This window comes from Periophthalmus magnuspinnatus, chromosome 22, assembly GCF_009829125.3.
Source record: "Periophthalmus magnuspinnatus isolate fPerMag1 chromosome 22, fPerMag1.2.pri, whole genome shotgun sequence".
Taxonomy (NCBI): domain Eukaryota; kingdom Metazoa; phylum Chordata; class Actinopteri; order Gobiiformes; family Gobiidae; genus Periophthalmus; species Periophthalmus magnuspinnatus.
In genome coordinates, this window is record NC_047147.1 from 4457600 (window position 1) to 4472628 (window position 15029).

General features: G+C 42.4%; 1 protein-coding gene across 1 annotated transcript in view; it reads right to left on the reverse strand.

Annotated features, from left to right (window-relative positions):
• The window catches only part of LOC117390847 (tau-tubulin kinase 2), a 29935-nt gene extending 16041 nt beyond the window's left edge, over positions 1–13894 (reverse strand). The window contains exons 1-5 of the mRNA XM_055231189.1: positions 13651–13894; positions 8314–8471; positions 5913–6060; positions 1831–1904; positions 1–141 (exon numbers count right to left, since the gene is read on the reverse strand). Coding sequence (XP_055087164.1) covers positions 1–141; positions 1831–1904; positions 5913–6060; positions 8314–8382 — 432 coding nt within the window. The 5' untranslated portion in view covers positions 8383–8471; positions 13651–13894. The remainder of the gene's footprint in view (positions 142–1830; positions 1905–5912; positions 6061–8313; positions 8472–13650) is intronic.
• Positions 13895–15029: the final 1135 nt, after the last annotated feature.

A 15029-nucleotide genomic window follows, 5' to 3' on the forward strand; every position in this document is an offset into this window, starting at 1 on the left:
GGGTTTGATGTCTCGGTGCAGAAATCCGACTGAGTGGATGCTCTCGATCGCCTGGAGGATCTGTCGTCCGAGCCTCAGAGTTGTGCTGATGGAGAAGGTTCCTCTGGACATGCTCCTCCTCAGGTCGGCCAGATTACGACCCTGGACACACACAGGTACACACACATATTTAAGCTGCGTTTATGTTTGATAATAAATTGTGTTCACATGACATCACCATGTTCTAGAAATTATATAGTTTAATCTGAGCTGGAGACAGGTGTGAACTCTCAGGTGAAGTTTGCTGTGTGTAATTGCAGATGTGTGGACCTGGTTTATGGTTAATATCTGTGTAATCACTGGACCTATCCACCTGAAACTAAAACTGTCCCAAAGTTTAGTGTCTTCTCTGTCAGTTTAAATAAATAAAAGTCAAATGATTCTTTCACAACAACTTCAGAAAGTGGAGCCATGATTCAAACCCAATGACGTGAGTGTCGTCAGTTTAAGGACTTTAAACCATAAGTTTAGGGATGCACAAATACCACTTTTTCCAAAACGCGTACGAGTATTTCATTTTGAGTACTCGCCGATACCAGACATTATTTTGCCAGGTGTTCGATTACTATGGTAAATGTAATTAATTTCATAAGATTTTTATAGTATAGCCTAATTTTTCATCTTAGAATATTTATTTGAGAGGCTGCTTTTATATTTATTTTTAATTTATTTAGATAAACACAATATTTGTACATTTGCAGATTGCGCTCTGCGCTAACAGCTAATGAGCTAACTGCTAACAAGCCACTGTTAGCATAACAGTGAGTGACAGTGACAGTCTTACTTTTACCACTGCCACACTTTCACCAATGTGGACATGTTGTACCTCTTTTAAAAGCTCTGAACCCGCTCTATTCAATCCCTAAATCAGCTTGTCAATTATAATACGTTACAAGCATGCACAAGCAAACGCCAGCGCCACTTAGCAGCGTTAGCATGCTACTATTGTAAACACAAGCACTGCGCTGATATCATGTGAACTATAAAATCCGTTAGAATCCTGAATATTTGTACAGTTCATGTGACAGTCACATGTGATCAAAGATTAGATTAATGTGCTTCTTTATGGTCACCTGGCTCTGAGCCGCACGACTCTTGGTATCGGCAGCCCATTGACGAGTACGAGTACAAGTACTGGCACGATACTGGTATCGGTGCATCTCTACATAACATTAATATGACAAGTTTGTTTGTGGAGCTGATCCCAAACTAATAATGAGAAGGTTCAACATTTGTGGCTCATAGGTTTAGAGATTTCTTTCCAAAAAACTAACCCTCCATTTATATAGAGTCATACAGAGTCATATAAAGTCATATAGAGTTATATAGAGTCATATAGAGTTATATAAAGTTATATAGGCCTCTGCACAACATCTGAATTTAAGAAATCAGCAAATTCTAGAAGGTGAACTGTAAATAGAAGGATTTCTATGTCTTATATTTTTATTTGTCAAATTATAATCTCTGACATCAGAGCAGTTTTCACCCTGTGCACCACATGGTTGCCAGATAACAGTTATGGAATTCCCTAGTGTGATGTCACGATTTACAACCAGGAAGTAAAATGTGAAACCTAAAAAATGGCCAAATTGGGGGGAAAAAATGTAAAATTTGTAACTAAATCTTAAAAATAATGATCTTAAATGTGTTTTAGTTTTGGTCTTCAACCTAAACTATTCCATATAAAGTCCCTGGAGTGTCATGGGGACAGATATAACATAGCCAAAGCAGTGCCCTCTAAAAGAGCTGACACAGAAGAACACTGTGATTTCCCAGTGGATTGAAACTCACCTGCAGCTCCATCACCACATAGTTAAAGCGGTCGTTTCTCCCACAGCCCACGAAGCGGCAGATGTGGTCTTTGCCTGAAAAAAAATAGTATGTAAAATAATGCTACAGAAATGAGTGGACAGACAGCTAACTCTTACCACTACACACTAATGATATGGATCCCCTCTGTTATGAGCAGTGATGGGTCTGTCACCATAATCACTATATTGACTTACTGATCTGTATATTGAACCTGAAACAAGATATTTTGGGCTCAATAGTCATTGTGTGTACATTTGTCTACATTTTCTTTGTAATAATGGGGAGATTTTTGTTATTTATGTTGTGTTACAATACGATTTGAGCTGTAGGGGGTTGAATAGGTACCGGTAACTTCTATGGATTATTATTGCTTCATTCAGGTATCTGTCTATTACCAAAGTGTGTGTGTGTGTGTGTGTGTGTGTGTGTGGGGGGGGGGGGGGGGGGGTGTACTTAAAGGGCAGTGTACTTAAAGGGCAGAGTGGGGAGTGTGCCGGACTCTAGGGACAAGCACACCCTTCAGCTAAAGTCACTCTACACTGTATCTGGACACAGCATAGTCCAGACACAATTATCTGAACATTTCATACATTATAGTGACCATATTTGCATTGGGATTAAAGGTTGACTATGTAGGATTTCTGATGGAGGGTCTGTCATCTGTTTTTCTCCAAAAGTATCTGACTGATCTATATGGAGACAAGCATGAGGGCATATCCAGAGTAGGTTACAGGTCAGCTCTATGGAGAACTGAATGACCCCGCTCACTGTAAGAATGCCTGTAATCAATAAATGCAACATCGATATGTTTAATGCCCTATGGAGGAACATTCCAGGCAAAGCAATAACATCTCCATGGAGACAAGCAGGTAGCAGACACCCCAACCAATAGCTATACAACTCAGATTAAATTCCGGTTGTTCAAGATTAGGATTACAGTAGGACTAGATCAGGACTAAACAAGGAGAAAAACTGGACTAAACCAAGACTAAAAAACAGGACTAAACCAGGTCTAGAGCAGATCTAAACCAGTTTCAGTATGGCAAAATTGTTCTACCTACTATATATATAATTTAACCAGGTTAGCTCCAGAATCAGCCTGATTTTAGCCTTGTTAAAGCTGCAATGTGCATGTCGGCCTGAAGGGGGCAGAGTTTAGACTCTCCACTTTCACACAGTCCCACAGGAGCTGCAGATGGCTCCATCTCAAACTATAACATGATCCTCAACATTGATTTTCCTCTGAGTTACTGTAGCAAACTGCGCCAGCTAACCACTAAGAGCTAAAGAGCAAGAGGAGGAGGAAGAAGAAGAGTACGGAGGAAGAAGAAGAGGTGGAAGAAGAGGAGGAAGAGAAGGAGGAAGAGGAGAAGAGGAATAGGACAGGGAGGACGAGGAGGAGGAAGAGGAGGAAGAAGAGAAGAGGAGGAATAGGAGGGGGAGCATGAGGAGGAGGAAGAGGGGGAATGGGATGAAGAGGAGAAGGGGGGGTACGGCTGATAGAGGAGGAGGGGTACAGTTGAAAGGTACGACTGTGACATAATGATAAAAATCTACAAGCCAATGGTTTTGACCCTTTCTGGGCCAATGGCTTTGACCCGCTGTGGGCTGGGTGTGGGCCAGGTGTGGGCCAGGTGTGGGCTGGGTGTGGGTTTAGACCTGTGTTGGACCTGGTTAGGATCTGGTGTACCTCTGGTCTGATTCTTCTCATTTTAAACTATATCTGTTTAAGACTTAAACAGATATAGTTTAAACCTGGATGACTTAAACTTTAAGTCGTCCAGGTTTGATCCAAACTGGACAAAAGTTTTTAGTTTAAAACTGATTTAGACCTAGTTTAATTCCAGTTAAGTCTTATTTAGACCTGCGTTGTATTACTGTTATAGACCACTGCAGACTGGGAACATCCCACAGGAGCTGCAGTATGGCTCTCATTCCTTTGTCATTCTCACTGAAATCTCTCCATCTTTCTCCTGCCGGTCACATGATCCAGAGGACAGATATAATGAGGTCTTCAGACGTCAGTGTGAACAGCAGAGATGGAAGCGGCCATTTTAGGAGCAGTTCAATAGGTCACAGAGGGCAAACGATCCATGTCCCAAATGTAACTAAACCCTTCCTCACCATTTAGACATACAAGGACTAAACAAGGACTAAACTGGGACTAAACCGGGACTAAACCAGGACTACACAAGGACTAAACCAGGACTAGACTGGGAAAAAATTTGGTGTAAAAAAGCAGGTCTAAACCAGGCCTTAGACCAGTGATGGGCAAACTACGGCCCGTTGGGCTTATTAATCTGGCCCGCAGAATGTAACCAAATTATATTAAAATTGGTAAGGGTAAACCTTGTTCAATTTACATTTCCCAAAAGATGGTGCACTTCAGCTACATCAACCTTGTTCACATGTTACTCTCTTATTCTCTTATCAGCCCTTCTGCAAAAATGAGTTTATCAAAGAAAAGAAAAGTGGATAGTGAGCACTGAGTGTTTAATATGGAGTGGACAGCAAAATATTTTTTCACCGAAGTCTGATCAAAGTACCAAGGCAAGTTTTTTGCTGGCATTCAAATTAGCAAAAGCTAGCAAGTGTTTCTCTGAAGGTGAGTTTTTAAAAGAATGCATTGGAAAACAATTTGTACAGGGGGCCTTGCGTATTTATGCTTCGCTACATGTTACAGGCCAAATCTCTAATGTTATATATATAATGTAATGTAATCTTATATATATATATATAATGTAATGTAATCTTATATATATATATATATATATATATACACACACACCATATTTTCCACACTATAAGGCGCATCGGAATATAAGGCGCACCTTCTATGAATGGCCTTTTAAAAAAAAAAAAGTCATATACAGGGCACACTGCATTATAAGGCGCATAGAATATAAACTACTGTAGTAGCTGGAGTTGTGTTATGCATCCACGAGATGGAGCTGCGCTAAATGTAATGTCCACAAAACAGTCAGATAAGTCAGTCAAACTTTATTAATAGAATAAAAAAAACGTTCTGAAAACTTTGTTCACTCACAAAACAAGTATAGTAACTCTCGAAATAGTGCAACGCAATAACAATAACTCAACGTTGTTCAAACGTTAATGTCCATATTCACAATATCTCCCAGCCTTGTTTAGTTGTAAACACGTGAAAGAAACACGTAAAGCCTCACTTTTTCAGTTCATTCCTCATTCACGAATCAGTCGAGTTCTTCCTCTTCAGTGTCTGAGTTGAACAGTTGGTCGAGCTCATTCAAAGTGCCCGATTCCGTCTCGTCAAAATCGCCATTATCCGTGTCGCTGCTGTCGTCTAACAGTTCAGTGACAATTTCTGCCTTCGTGAAACTTGGACCACAGTTGAGACTGATATATCAGCCCAGGCATCCGCGATCCATTGGCAGATTGTGGCGTATGTCGCCCGGCGCTGTCTCCCCGTTATCCCTATAGCGTCGGATCCTGTCGTCGCCGTTAGACTCGCAGTTGTGGACTTTCCAGCAGCGTAACTCCGCGCCCAGTCGTGCTCTCATGTAAATTCAAACGGCGTCTCAAAGCGGAGACATGGGGCTATTTAAATATTTTACCGTCATTACGGTAATCTGCCTCTGTTGTCTCTCGAAGGTGACGAATGAGAGCACGGGGCTGCGGGGATTTTCACACTCATTTATTCGATGCGTAAAAGAAAAAATACGGATGGATGTGTAAAATAGAAATAGTTGTGTGAAAAAATGCAGTAAATTCTGATACTTCGTTTAACATGATTTTTATGGCTAAAAAAGAATAAAAGTGTAGGTCTAGGTAAACTATACTGGCCCATAGTGTGCTCAGTCCTTAAAGGGATATTACCGCTATTACTTCAGCGACGCCTCCTGACTACGGGTGTCATAATTGACCAATATTGATCCATATATAAGGCGCATCGGATTATAAGGCGCACTGTGGGTTTTTGAGAAAATTAAAGGCTTTTTTTTGTGCGCCTTAGAGTGCGGAAAATACGGCCCCCTTTTAGAAGCCATTATGGCCCGTGTGTCAACCCCCTGCCTTACACTCACCCTGCAGCTTCTTGAGCACAGCGACTTCCATCTTGAGGACCTGTTTAGGCTGTTGAGCCGACTCCACCTTCAGAGCCACGCTGACCCGGGTCAGGAGGTCCAAAGCCTCGTAGATCTCCCCAAAACCTCCTCCTCCAATCTTCTTTGTCTGAAGAATAAACAAAGAGAAATACAAAGATTATTACAATCATTAAGGTGTTTGTGTGAGCAGATTCACCCACCAGTCTGATCATAAACATGTCTATCGTTTTTTGAGAACTTTTGGGCTTTTTAAATAAATGTAAGATAATTAAGTTTAATGCCATACTGTGGAACATTCCAGGCAATGCAAAAAACTCCATAGCAGACTAGTGTTGTCACAATACTAACATTTGTTCCTCTGTTCCTTGAAGTGGAGAAACAGAGGCAGGGAAGAAGAAGAAAAGCAGAGAATAGAAGCAGAGGAGGGAAGTAGGAGCAGAGAGGAGGAGTGAGGGAGATGAACAGAGGAAGAATGGGGAGAGGAGCAGAGGGGAAGAGGAAGAACAGAGGAGGAGGTGGAGAAGAGAGGAGGACTGAGGGAAAGAAACAGAGGGGGAGAGGAAGAACAGAGGAAGAGGTGGAGAAGGGAGGAGGAGTGAGGGAAAGGAACAGAGGGGGAGAGGAAGAACAGAGGAGGAGGTGGAGAAGAGAGGAGGAGTGAGGGAAAGAAACAGAGGGGAAGAGGAAGAACAGAGGAGGAGGTGGAGAAGGGAGGAGGAGTGAGGGAAAGGAACAGAGGGGAAGAGGAAGAACAGAGGAGGAGGTGGAGAAGAGAGGAGGACTGAGGGAAAGGAACAGAGGGGGAGAGGAAGAACAGAGGAGGAGGTGGAGAAGAGAGGAGGAATGAGGGAAAGGAACAGAGGGGGAGAGGAAGAACAGAGGAGGAGGTGGAGAAGAGAGGAGGAATGAGGGAAAGGAACAGAGGGGGAGAGGAAGAACAGAGGAGGAGGTGGAGAAGAGAGAAGGAGTGAGGGAAAGGAACAGAGGGGAAGAGGAAGAACAGAGCAGGAGGTGGAGAAGAGAGGAGGAGTGAGGGAAAGAAACAGAGGGGAAGAGGAAGAACAGAGGAGGAGGTGGAGAAGGGAGGAGGAGTGAGGGAAAGGAACAGAGGGGAAGAGGAAGAACAGAGGAGGAGGTGGAGAAGAGAGGAGGAGTGAGGGAAAGGAACAGAGGGGGAGAGGAAGAACAGAGGAGGAGGTGGAGAAGAGAGGAGGAATGAGGGAAAGGAACAGAGGGGGAGAGGAAGAACAGAGGAGGAGGTGGAGAAGAGAGAAGGAGTGAGGGAAAGGAACAGAGGGGAAGAGGAAGAACAGAGGAGGAGGTGGAGAAGAGAGGAGGAGTGAGGGAAAGAAACAGAGGGGAAGAGGAAGAACAGAGGAGGAGGTGGAGAAGGGAGGAGGAGTGAGGGAAAGGAACAGAGGGGGAGGGGAAGAACAGAGGAGGAGGGAATCTTTAATCTAATGAGCTATATACATAAAATAAAGCATGAAAAAATATATTACAGTCCAAATGTGATGTGATTGTTTACCATGTGTAATGTGAGTACACTCCTGACCTCTGACCTCTGACCTCTGCGTCTCACTGGCTGACCTCTGCTCTTATCTCTCTGACGTTTACTGTGTAAAGACTTGGATTAGACCGTGTTACATAAGAAACTCTCCCCACAAACTGAGACTGAAAACTGAAGAGGAGAGGAGGAGAGAGAGGAGGAACAGAGAAGGAAGAGAAGAGGAGAGGAGGAAGAGAATAAGAGGAAGAGCGAAGGAAGAGGAGAGGAGAGCAGGAACAGAGGAGGAGGGGAGGAGAGAGGAGGAGAGAAGGAACAGAGGAGGAGGGGAAGAGAGGAGGAACAGAAGAAAGGGCAGGAAAAGGAAAGCAGAGGAAAGAGGAGAGGAGGAGGGACAGACCAGAGCTCATCCATAGCACCAAACCCAAAATAGCTCAGATTAGACTATTTCAGGAGCTCCCACAGAACCTGGATCCACCGACACCACGTCCCGCAGGCGCCACGTCCCACAGACGTTTGGGAAAATATTTCACTGTATTTTTATTTAGGAAATACTGACTATAACAGCCTGGAGCTCTGTGTGGAGCATAGAGCTGCAGTAACTCACTCTCAGATAAAGACTCGTTAATAACATCTGAATTATAATCCACTGTCATAACTTTGAAAATGTCTAAGGCTTTTTACATTTTTTTAATTATTTGCTCCTCGTCTGACCCTCTGTCTCTTCAGGTTGTTTATTGATTACTAGTTCGTCCTGATTTTGTTCTAAAAATACAGTTAAATCCATTGTTGTTGTTGTTGTTGTGTCAGAGGTCAGAGGTCAGAGCGAGGCAGAGACGGGGTGAAGGACAGAAGCTGATTGTTCGCACTCACCACTTTCCATCTCTCTTTGACCAGAGACAGGACACTCAAAATGTCTGTTTGCTCTGCTCCGCCACTCATCCCGTCTGCAGACAGGGGGCACTCTCCTCACAGCGGCCCACCTCAAGTACGCTCAAACTGGGAAGGGCATCTGGGTGAAACGCCAAAGCCTGGAGACAGAGAAGAAATGATCAGATAAAAGATCTGTACACTGCATAAAAAGATGAGATCAAATAGATTTGGATTTTTCGCTCCTCTCGACAACAGTCATACAACAATAATAACAAGAACAACAACAACAACAACAAATCTTTAGTTTAGTCCAAGTCATATAGTCCTGGTTTAGATCTGACATAGATCTGGTTTTATTCTGGTTTCAGACATAATAATGTTACTACAACAACTACTATTAGTACTACTACTACTAATACTGCTACTGCTACAAAAATACTACTGCTGCTGCTACTGCTACTGCTGCTACTGCTGCTACTACTGCTACTACTATAATACTACTGCTGCTGCTGCTACTACTACAGTAGTACTACTACTGCTACTACTACTACTACTGCTTTTGCTACTACGACTACTACTACTACTACTACTGTTACTATTATAATACTACTGCTACTGCTGCTACTGCTACTACTACTACTACAATACTACTGCTACTGCTGCTACTGCTGCTGCTACAGCTGCTGCTACAAAAATACTGCTACTGCTACAATACTACTGCTAAAGTTTGAGAATCACCAAAAACTAAATACACACTAAAGACACAGACTCATGAGTCTTAGGTTTGAACAAACAGTGAAAGTGTGGCTCAGTTAAACCTGGATTAAAGTTTAATCCTGAGTGAGACTGAGGACAGCTACTGTGTGCAGCTGCTCCACACACAGCCTCCAGTCACTCTCACACATGTCACATATGTCAGTATCAGGCACAAAGTACAGCTACATTTATGCAGCGGTGGAACATACCAAAGTAATAGTACTCTACTTAAGTACAATTATTCGGTATCTGTACCTAATAATTATATAAGCAAAACAAAAATAAAGCACAAAATTCAGAAGAAAAAGAAAAAAAAGGGATTTTTTTTTTTTTTTTTAACTTAAGTAGATCATGTGATACTTTTACTTGAGTAACTTTTTACTATAATCATTCTGTTTATAACTAAATACATGAAAACCACTTGTCAAACTGCTGTACATTCTGAACAGGAGTCATTTTAACTCAATGCTTTAAAGCACAAGTTTAAAACACAGCTGCAAACATTGGATTCACAACAGGCCAAAAGTTATACACATCTGGACAGTTGACCGAATGAACACAACACAACAACACAACAATACAACACACCACAACAAAATAACACAACACACAGCAACACAACATACCACAACACAACAATACAACACAAAACAGTAAAATAACACAAAAACACAACACACCAATAACACAACACACAACAAAAATAAGCCACAAGGCAAATCCTGAGACGGGGTACTGGTATGCACACCTGCAACCCCCCCCCACACACACACATATGCACACATACATACATACACACATGCACCCCCCCCCCCCCCACACACACACACACCCCAACATACATACACACACATATGCACACACACACACTACCCAGGCTAAAACAAACTTATGTAACTGCATCAGAAACACTGTTTGGTTTGAGGGCACAAGTCCGACATAAACAGAAGCCTATCCCAGCATGCAACTGGGCAGAAGAGAGGGAGAAGAATAAAACATATAATCAAATAAAATATGGAGCAAAATAATCTATGTAGGTGTTCTACTGGATGAGAACCATAAAGTAACCATGTGTGATTTCCATGTTTGTCCAGTTAGCAACACTGTTAGATGAGAACTATGTGGAAGCAACTGCCTGTGATGTTTCTTTGTGCTTCTTACTCATTTAAAATCAGATTCATGGCCTTTAAAGCAGTTCTTAAACTGCAAAACTAATATCTAGGATTTTATTTAACTAATTTGTGCATACATCAAAGTATGAACATTAATAACAGGCAAATCAGGCACCTTATTTCCCCAAAGTCGCTCCTGCTAGCACTTAGCAACAGGTTTGATTTGACAGCATTGCTAAGCACCCACTCCCTACTAAACCAGCAGTGCCTGTGGGAAGGGGCGTTACCTTCAACAGCCTTGCTCCAGATTGGCTCTTTGGTTGCTATGATACTCACTGTCGGAATTCCAAATATGGAACTCTGCTGCTAGCCTTGATGAGCTTCATTTGACTGAACATTATGGGAAATGTCACACTCACTTTGTCCACTTCTTTATACAGGCTATTTTGCTTCTTATTTTAAGTACACAGACTTGCTGTTGTTGTTGTCATTATCTTCTGTGTAATGAGATGTATGTTCCTATTTTAAGTATGAAAAATCTTGTTGCATTGGTAGATCTTTGGACTTCTCATTAAGCCTGTAACAATCACTATAGCAACTTTATGTAGCATTTCAGTATTCTATTAGAGATTAAATATTTGAGTCTCATCAAATCAAAAGCTCCCTCTTCAGCTCCTCCAGCGACTAATCTGCTGAGTCTCTGTCTGCAGTGTCCATGTGCTGAGGCCTGCACTAGTCTGAGGACATCATCAAACTCAGAGGGACAAACACACGGGGCTGTGAGGAGCTCTGAACTGTTAGCAAAACAGCCAGCTAGCAAAACAGCCAGTTAGCAAAACAGTGAGTTAGCAAAACAGCCAGTTAGCAAAACAGTGAGTTAGCAAAACAGCGAGTTAGCAAAACAGCCTTTTCGCAAACAGCAGGTTAGCAAACAGGGTGCATTCCCCCAATTTGAGTCGTTTACCCAATTTGCATCAATCATGCTAGTCATTAACCTGCCTGTTTGTAAATAGAGTTATCAAAAAAAGTTTTATAATATTTATTTTACATAAAGACTTGCACAACCTTGTAGCTGTTGTAACATTACACTGAAGTCAGCACTGATCTGTTTAGGTTTATGAGCAGTTAAATGTTGTGTTTTTACCACAGTCTGTATAACAAAGTGGACTAAGTGAGTGTGACGTCACCCACAGCGTTCAGCTCCAGTCAAATGAAGCTCATCAATGCTAGCAGTTACATCGGCCAATTTGGAGCCCAGTTTCACATTTCGTGTAGCTTAGCAAACAAAGAGCCAATCTGGAGCGAGGCTGTTGAAGGTAAGGCCCTTCCCACAGGTACTGCTGGTTTAGGGAGCGGGCGCTTAGCAATCAAACTGCTTCCTCTCCCCCTGCTGTCAATCAAACCTGTTGCTAACGCTAGCAGGAGAGGCCTCTGGGAAAGAAGGCACCTGATTTGTCTGTTATTAATGTTCATATCTTGATTTAGAAACAAAATGACAAAATAAAACCCCCAGGATCATGTAGATCGGGTTAATACGAACATTTTAGAGAAAAATGACAAGTCTGACAGCAGCAGTTACAGAGAGAGGGGAGAGAGTTTTTAAATAGAAAGTGAATTGGAACCTGAGTCAATGAAGCAGAGAAGTGCACCCATGATCACTTCCCATTTGAAATGCGGTGGCTAGCAAACTAGCTATGTCCATTTATATATACAGTCTGTGGGTTTCTGTGCAGAGTGGTCTGAGCATGAGTAGAGCGAACTATGACGCAAATTTGGTTGTGACCCATAATGGGGAATCACAAGGAGCTCTGAAGTGTTAGCAACTAGCGTGTTAGCGATCAGAGGCTAACTGACAGATGTTTTCATTTAATCCGGTCGTGGCCTGGTTTAAGTTTGGGCCAAATGCTAACGAGGAAAAGTAACTTTGATTTGAAAAAAAGAAGCAATAGAAGTGTCTACAACCAAATATCAACAAATAAGCAGGTTTATGCAAAACAGCCAGTATGATCCAGGTAGGCCTAGTGCACTTCATATATATACATCAAAATATACTACTAAATATATACAAAATATATTATTAAACCAGGTGCAGGCGGGAAGGGATGTTACCTTCAACGGCCTCACTCTGGATTGGCTCTTTGGTTGCTATGACACTTGAATTCCAAATACGGAACCAAATTCACCCCTATACCTACTATCCTCGATGAGCTGCGCTACGGGAGACGCCACACTCAGTCCACTCCTTTATACAGTCTATGAAAGACATGACATAACAAAGTGCACGGACCATTGTTTTAAAAGGCCCCCTTAGATTTGGGTAGATGTTTGGATGCTGTAAACTAGATTATGATAATTTGAAATATAAGGTGATATAGGTGTAATTTTACTGCAATGAGACTAAGGATGTCAGTATCGAAAAATCAAATACTAATTGATACTAAAACTAGTATCAACTGTAGATAATCATTGTTCGCAGGTATCGACACTAAAAAAGTCCCATTGACAGGACAAAAATGAACCTTTCCTGAATATCTTTAGAATGATCATTCACAAGTATAAGACACATAGACTAGTATACGCCATGGACCACTATGAACCTACTGGACACTGAGGGATTACACAGATATAAAACACATGGGAATAGAAAACAAAGTACCAACATTTAATGTGGAACATCACAGTATATTGTCTAAAGAAAGAGTGTTTTCATTTTAATCATCATGGTATTGGAATCAGTATCGAGTCTATTCCTTGGTATCAAAACAGAGATGAAATTTTAGTTTGGCGACATAGGCTTTAACTGTATTCAACCCCTTATATAGTTTAACCTTAAAGGGGCAGTATGTTTTTAGGTAGAGGCTCTGAAACCTTCTTGTCTCCATGGAGATGTTATTGTTTGGTCTGGAATGTTCCAGAAAATGGCATTAAACTTGGCAGTCTCCGTGGAGGCAAGCGGTTGACCCCACCAAACCAAATATTGTTGATACTGAAGTTCCTGTAGCCTGCCTGAATATGAAAGATAAGTTACACTGTGGAACATTCCAGGCGAAGCAAAACCATTGTCACTACAAAAACAGTAAGCGCCTCTCGTTATTATGAGGATGTGACTTTAGATTCAAGGACATTAGCCCCAATTCGTTTCCTACCCGCTAACCCTAAACGAACCCAACCCGCGGGATGTTGTGGTCCTTATCTGGCACCCCGGACAGCGCTGCATTGCTGGTCTAATGGATCCAGTGTGATGCATAACGGTGGATAGCGGCTCCCACAGCTTCACCTCCGACTAGGGCGCGTCCACGCTCAGCCCGGGCCACGCAGGCTGCACATCCCCGCTCCCCCGCCTCAAGTGCGCGGTCCCCGGGTTACGAGCGGTGACACCTCCCGCTGGACGGTCACTGTGTGCAGCTGAGGCGCAGATTGTTTGACGGGAGCGTGATGCGTTCAGGGCCTATTGTGCGTAGACACTCACCTCGCCTTTTTCTGGCCCGGTTAGATGTTCACAAGCGCGGCTGTATCGTCCGGGGAGGAGTCATGAAGAGCACGGACACGGAGCCCGGTCCCATGGCGGGAGGACAGCCCACGGGAAGCGAAAATGTTCAGAACGTGTCCAACGGGAGCGATGCGAGTGTGCGTCGTGTCGGTGTGTGCGCATGTATCCGAGCGGTGTCCGTGCGCTGCCGCTGTCACCTCCGCTGCATCTCTCGCTCCGCTGCGGATCCGTGACGTGACGTGCGCATGCTCGACACTATCGCCCCTCGCAACAGCATCGGGAGCGCGCACAGGGGGTCTTTAAATGCGCGTTCATGGATGACAGTTTTGGCGTCATATGATTTAAGAAAGACTCATACTGCTGCTGACTCCACAGGACGATCATTCAGTTTATAACATCGCCTCACATACGTTTGTTTGAACTAGTTTCAATGTTTTTTCATGATTTGGGAAGAATTTAAAAGGCCTATAGTACACAAATGTCTGATCTGTGTTCTGATGTTGTTTACTCCTCACAAACAAACCTGGAGTTGTGTTTTGTTTCATTCACACATGTTTAACACACAAACCCTGCAGATTTAGGCTGAGTTCTTCTCTCACTCTGTTCCACCTTATGATGTCATCGAGTGGTAATACAGGAAGTGCTCCACTCCACACATCTTCACTAGAATCATTTGGAAGATTTCAGCTTTGAAGTTGCCAATCTCTACTGAACTAAAAGTAAAAGGATCTGTTAACTTAAACTACCACTTCATGACATCACAAGGTTTAACAGAGCATTTTGAGCTTTGGAGATGTAGACAAACTGATAATAAAGTGTTATTCAAACATGTGAATGAAACAAAACACAACTCCAGGTCTGTTTTTGAGGAGGTAACAGCATTAGAACACGACTTTAACCTCCGTTTTGTGTAATATCGCGTGGGACATGTAGCCAAGACCTTCTCTCCGAGATGTTACTGCATTGCTTTAAATGCTCCACAATATGGCATTAAACATTTCTATATAGCATTTATTAAATTACAGATGTTTTTCTTGTTTAAAAATACAAAATAAAATATACGCTCTATGGATACACGCTTAGTACTGTGGAACATTCGAGGCAAAGCTTGAACAGCTCAACGTAAACAAGCATGTGGCAGCACACGCTCTGCCTGAAAAGTTACATAATGCAGCTTTAATAGACCTGTACGTTTACCAGAATCCTACTAGAGGGCGCCAGATACTTGAGACTGTTTAGTCTCCAATTTTATTTCTAACTGCTGGCTATATTTTTATTTAAAGCTGCGTATTTATATTTTATCTGTAGCATTATGTTTACAGTATAATTCTCTCCACTGACACAGGATAAACACATTT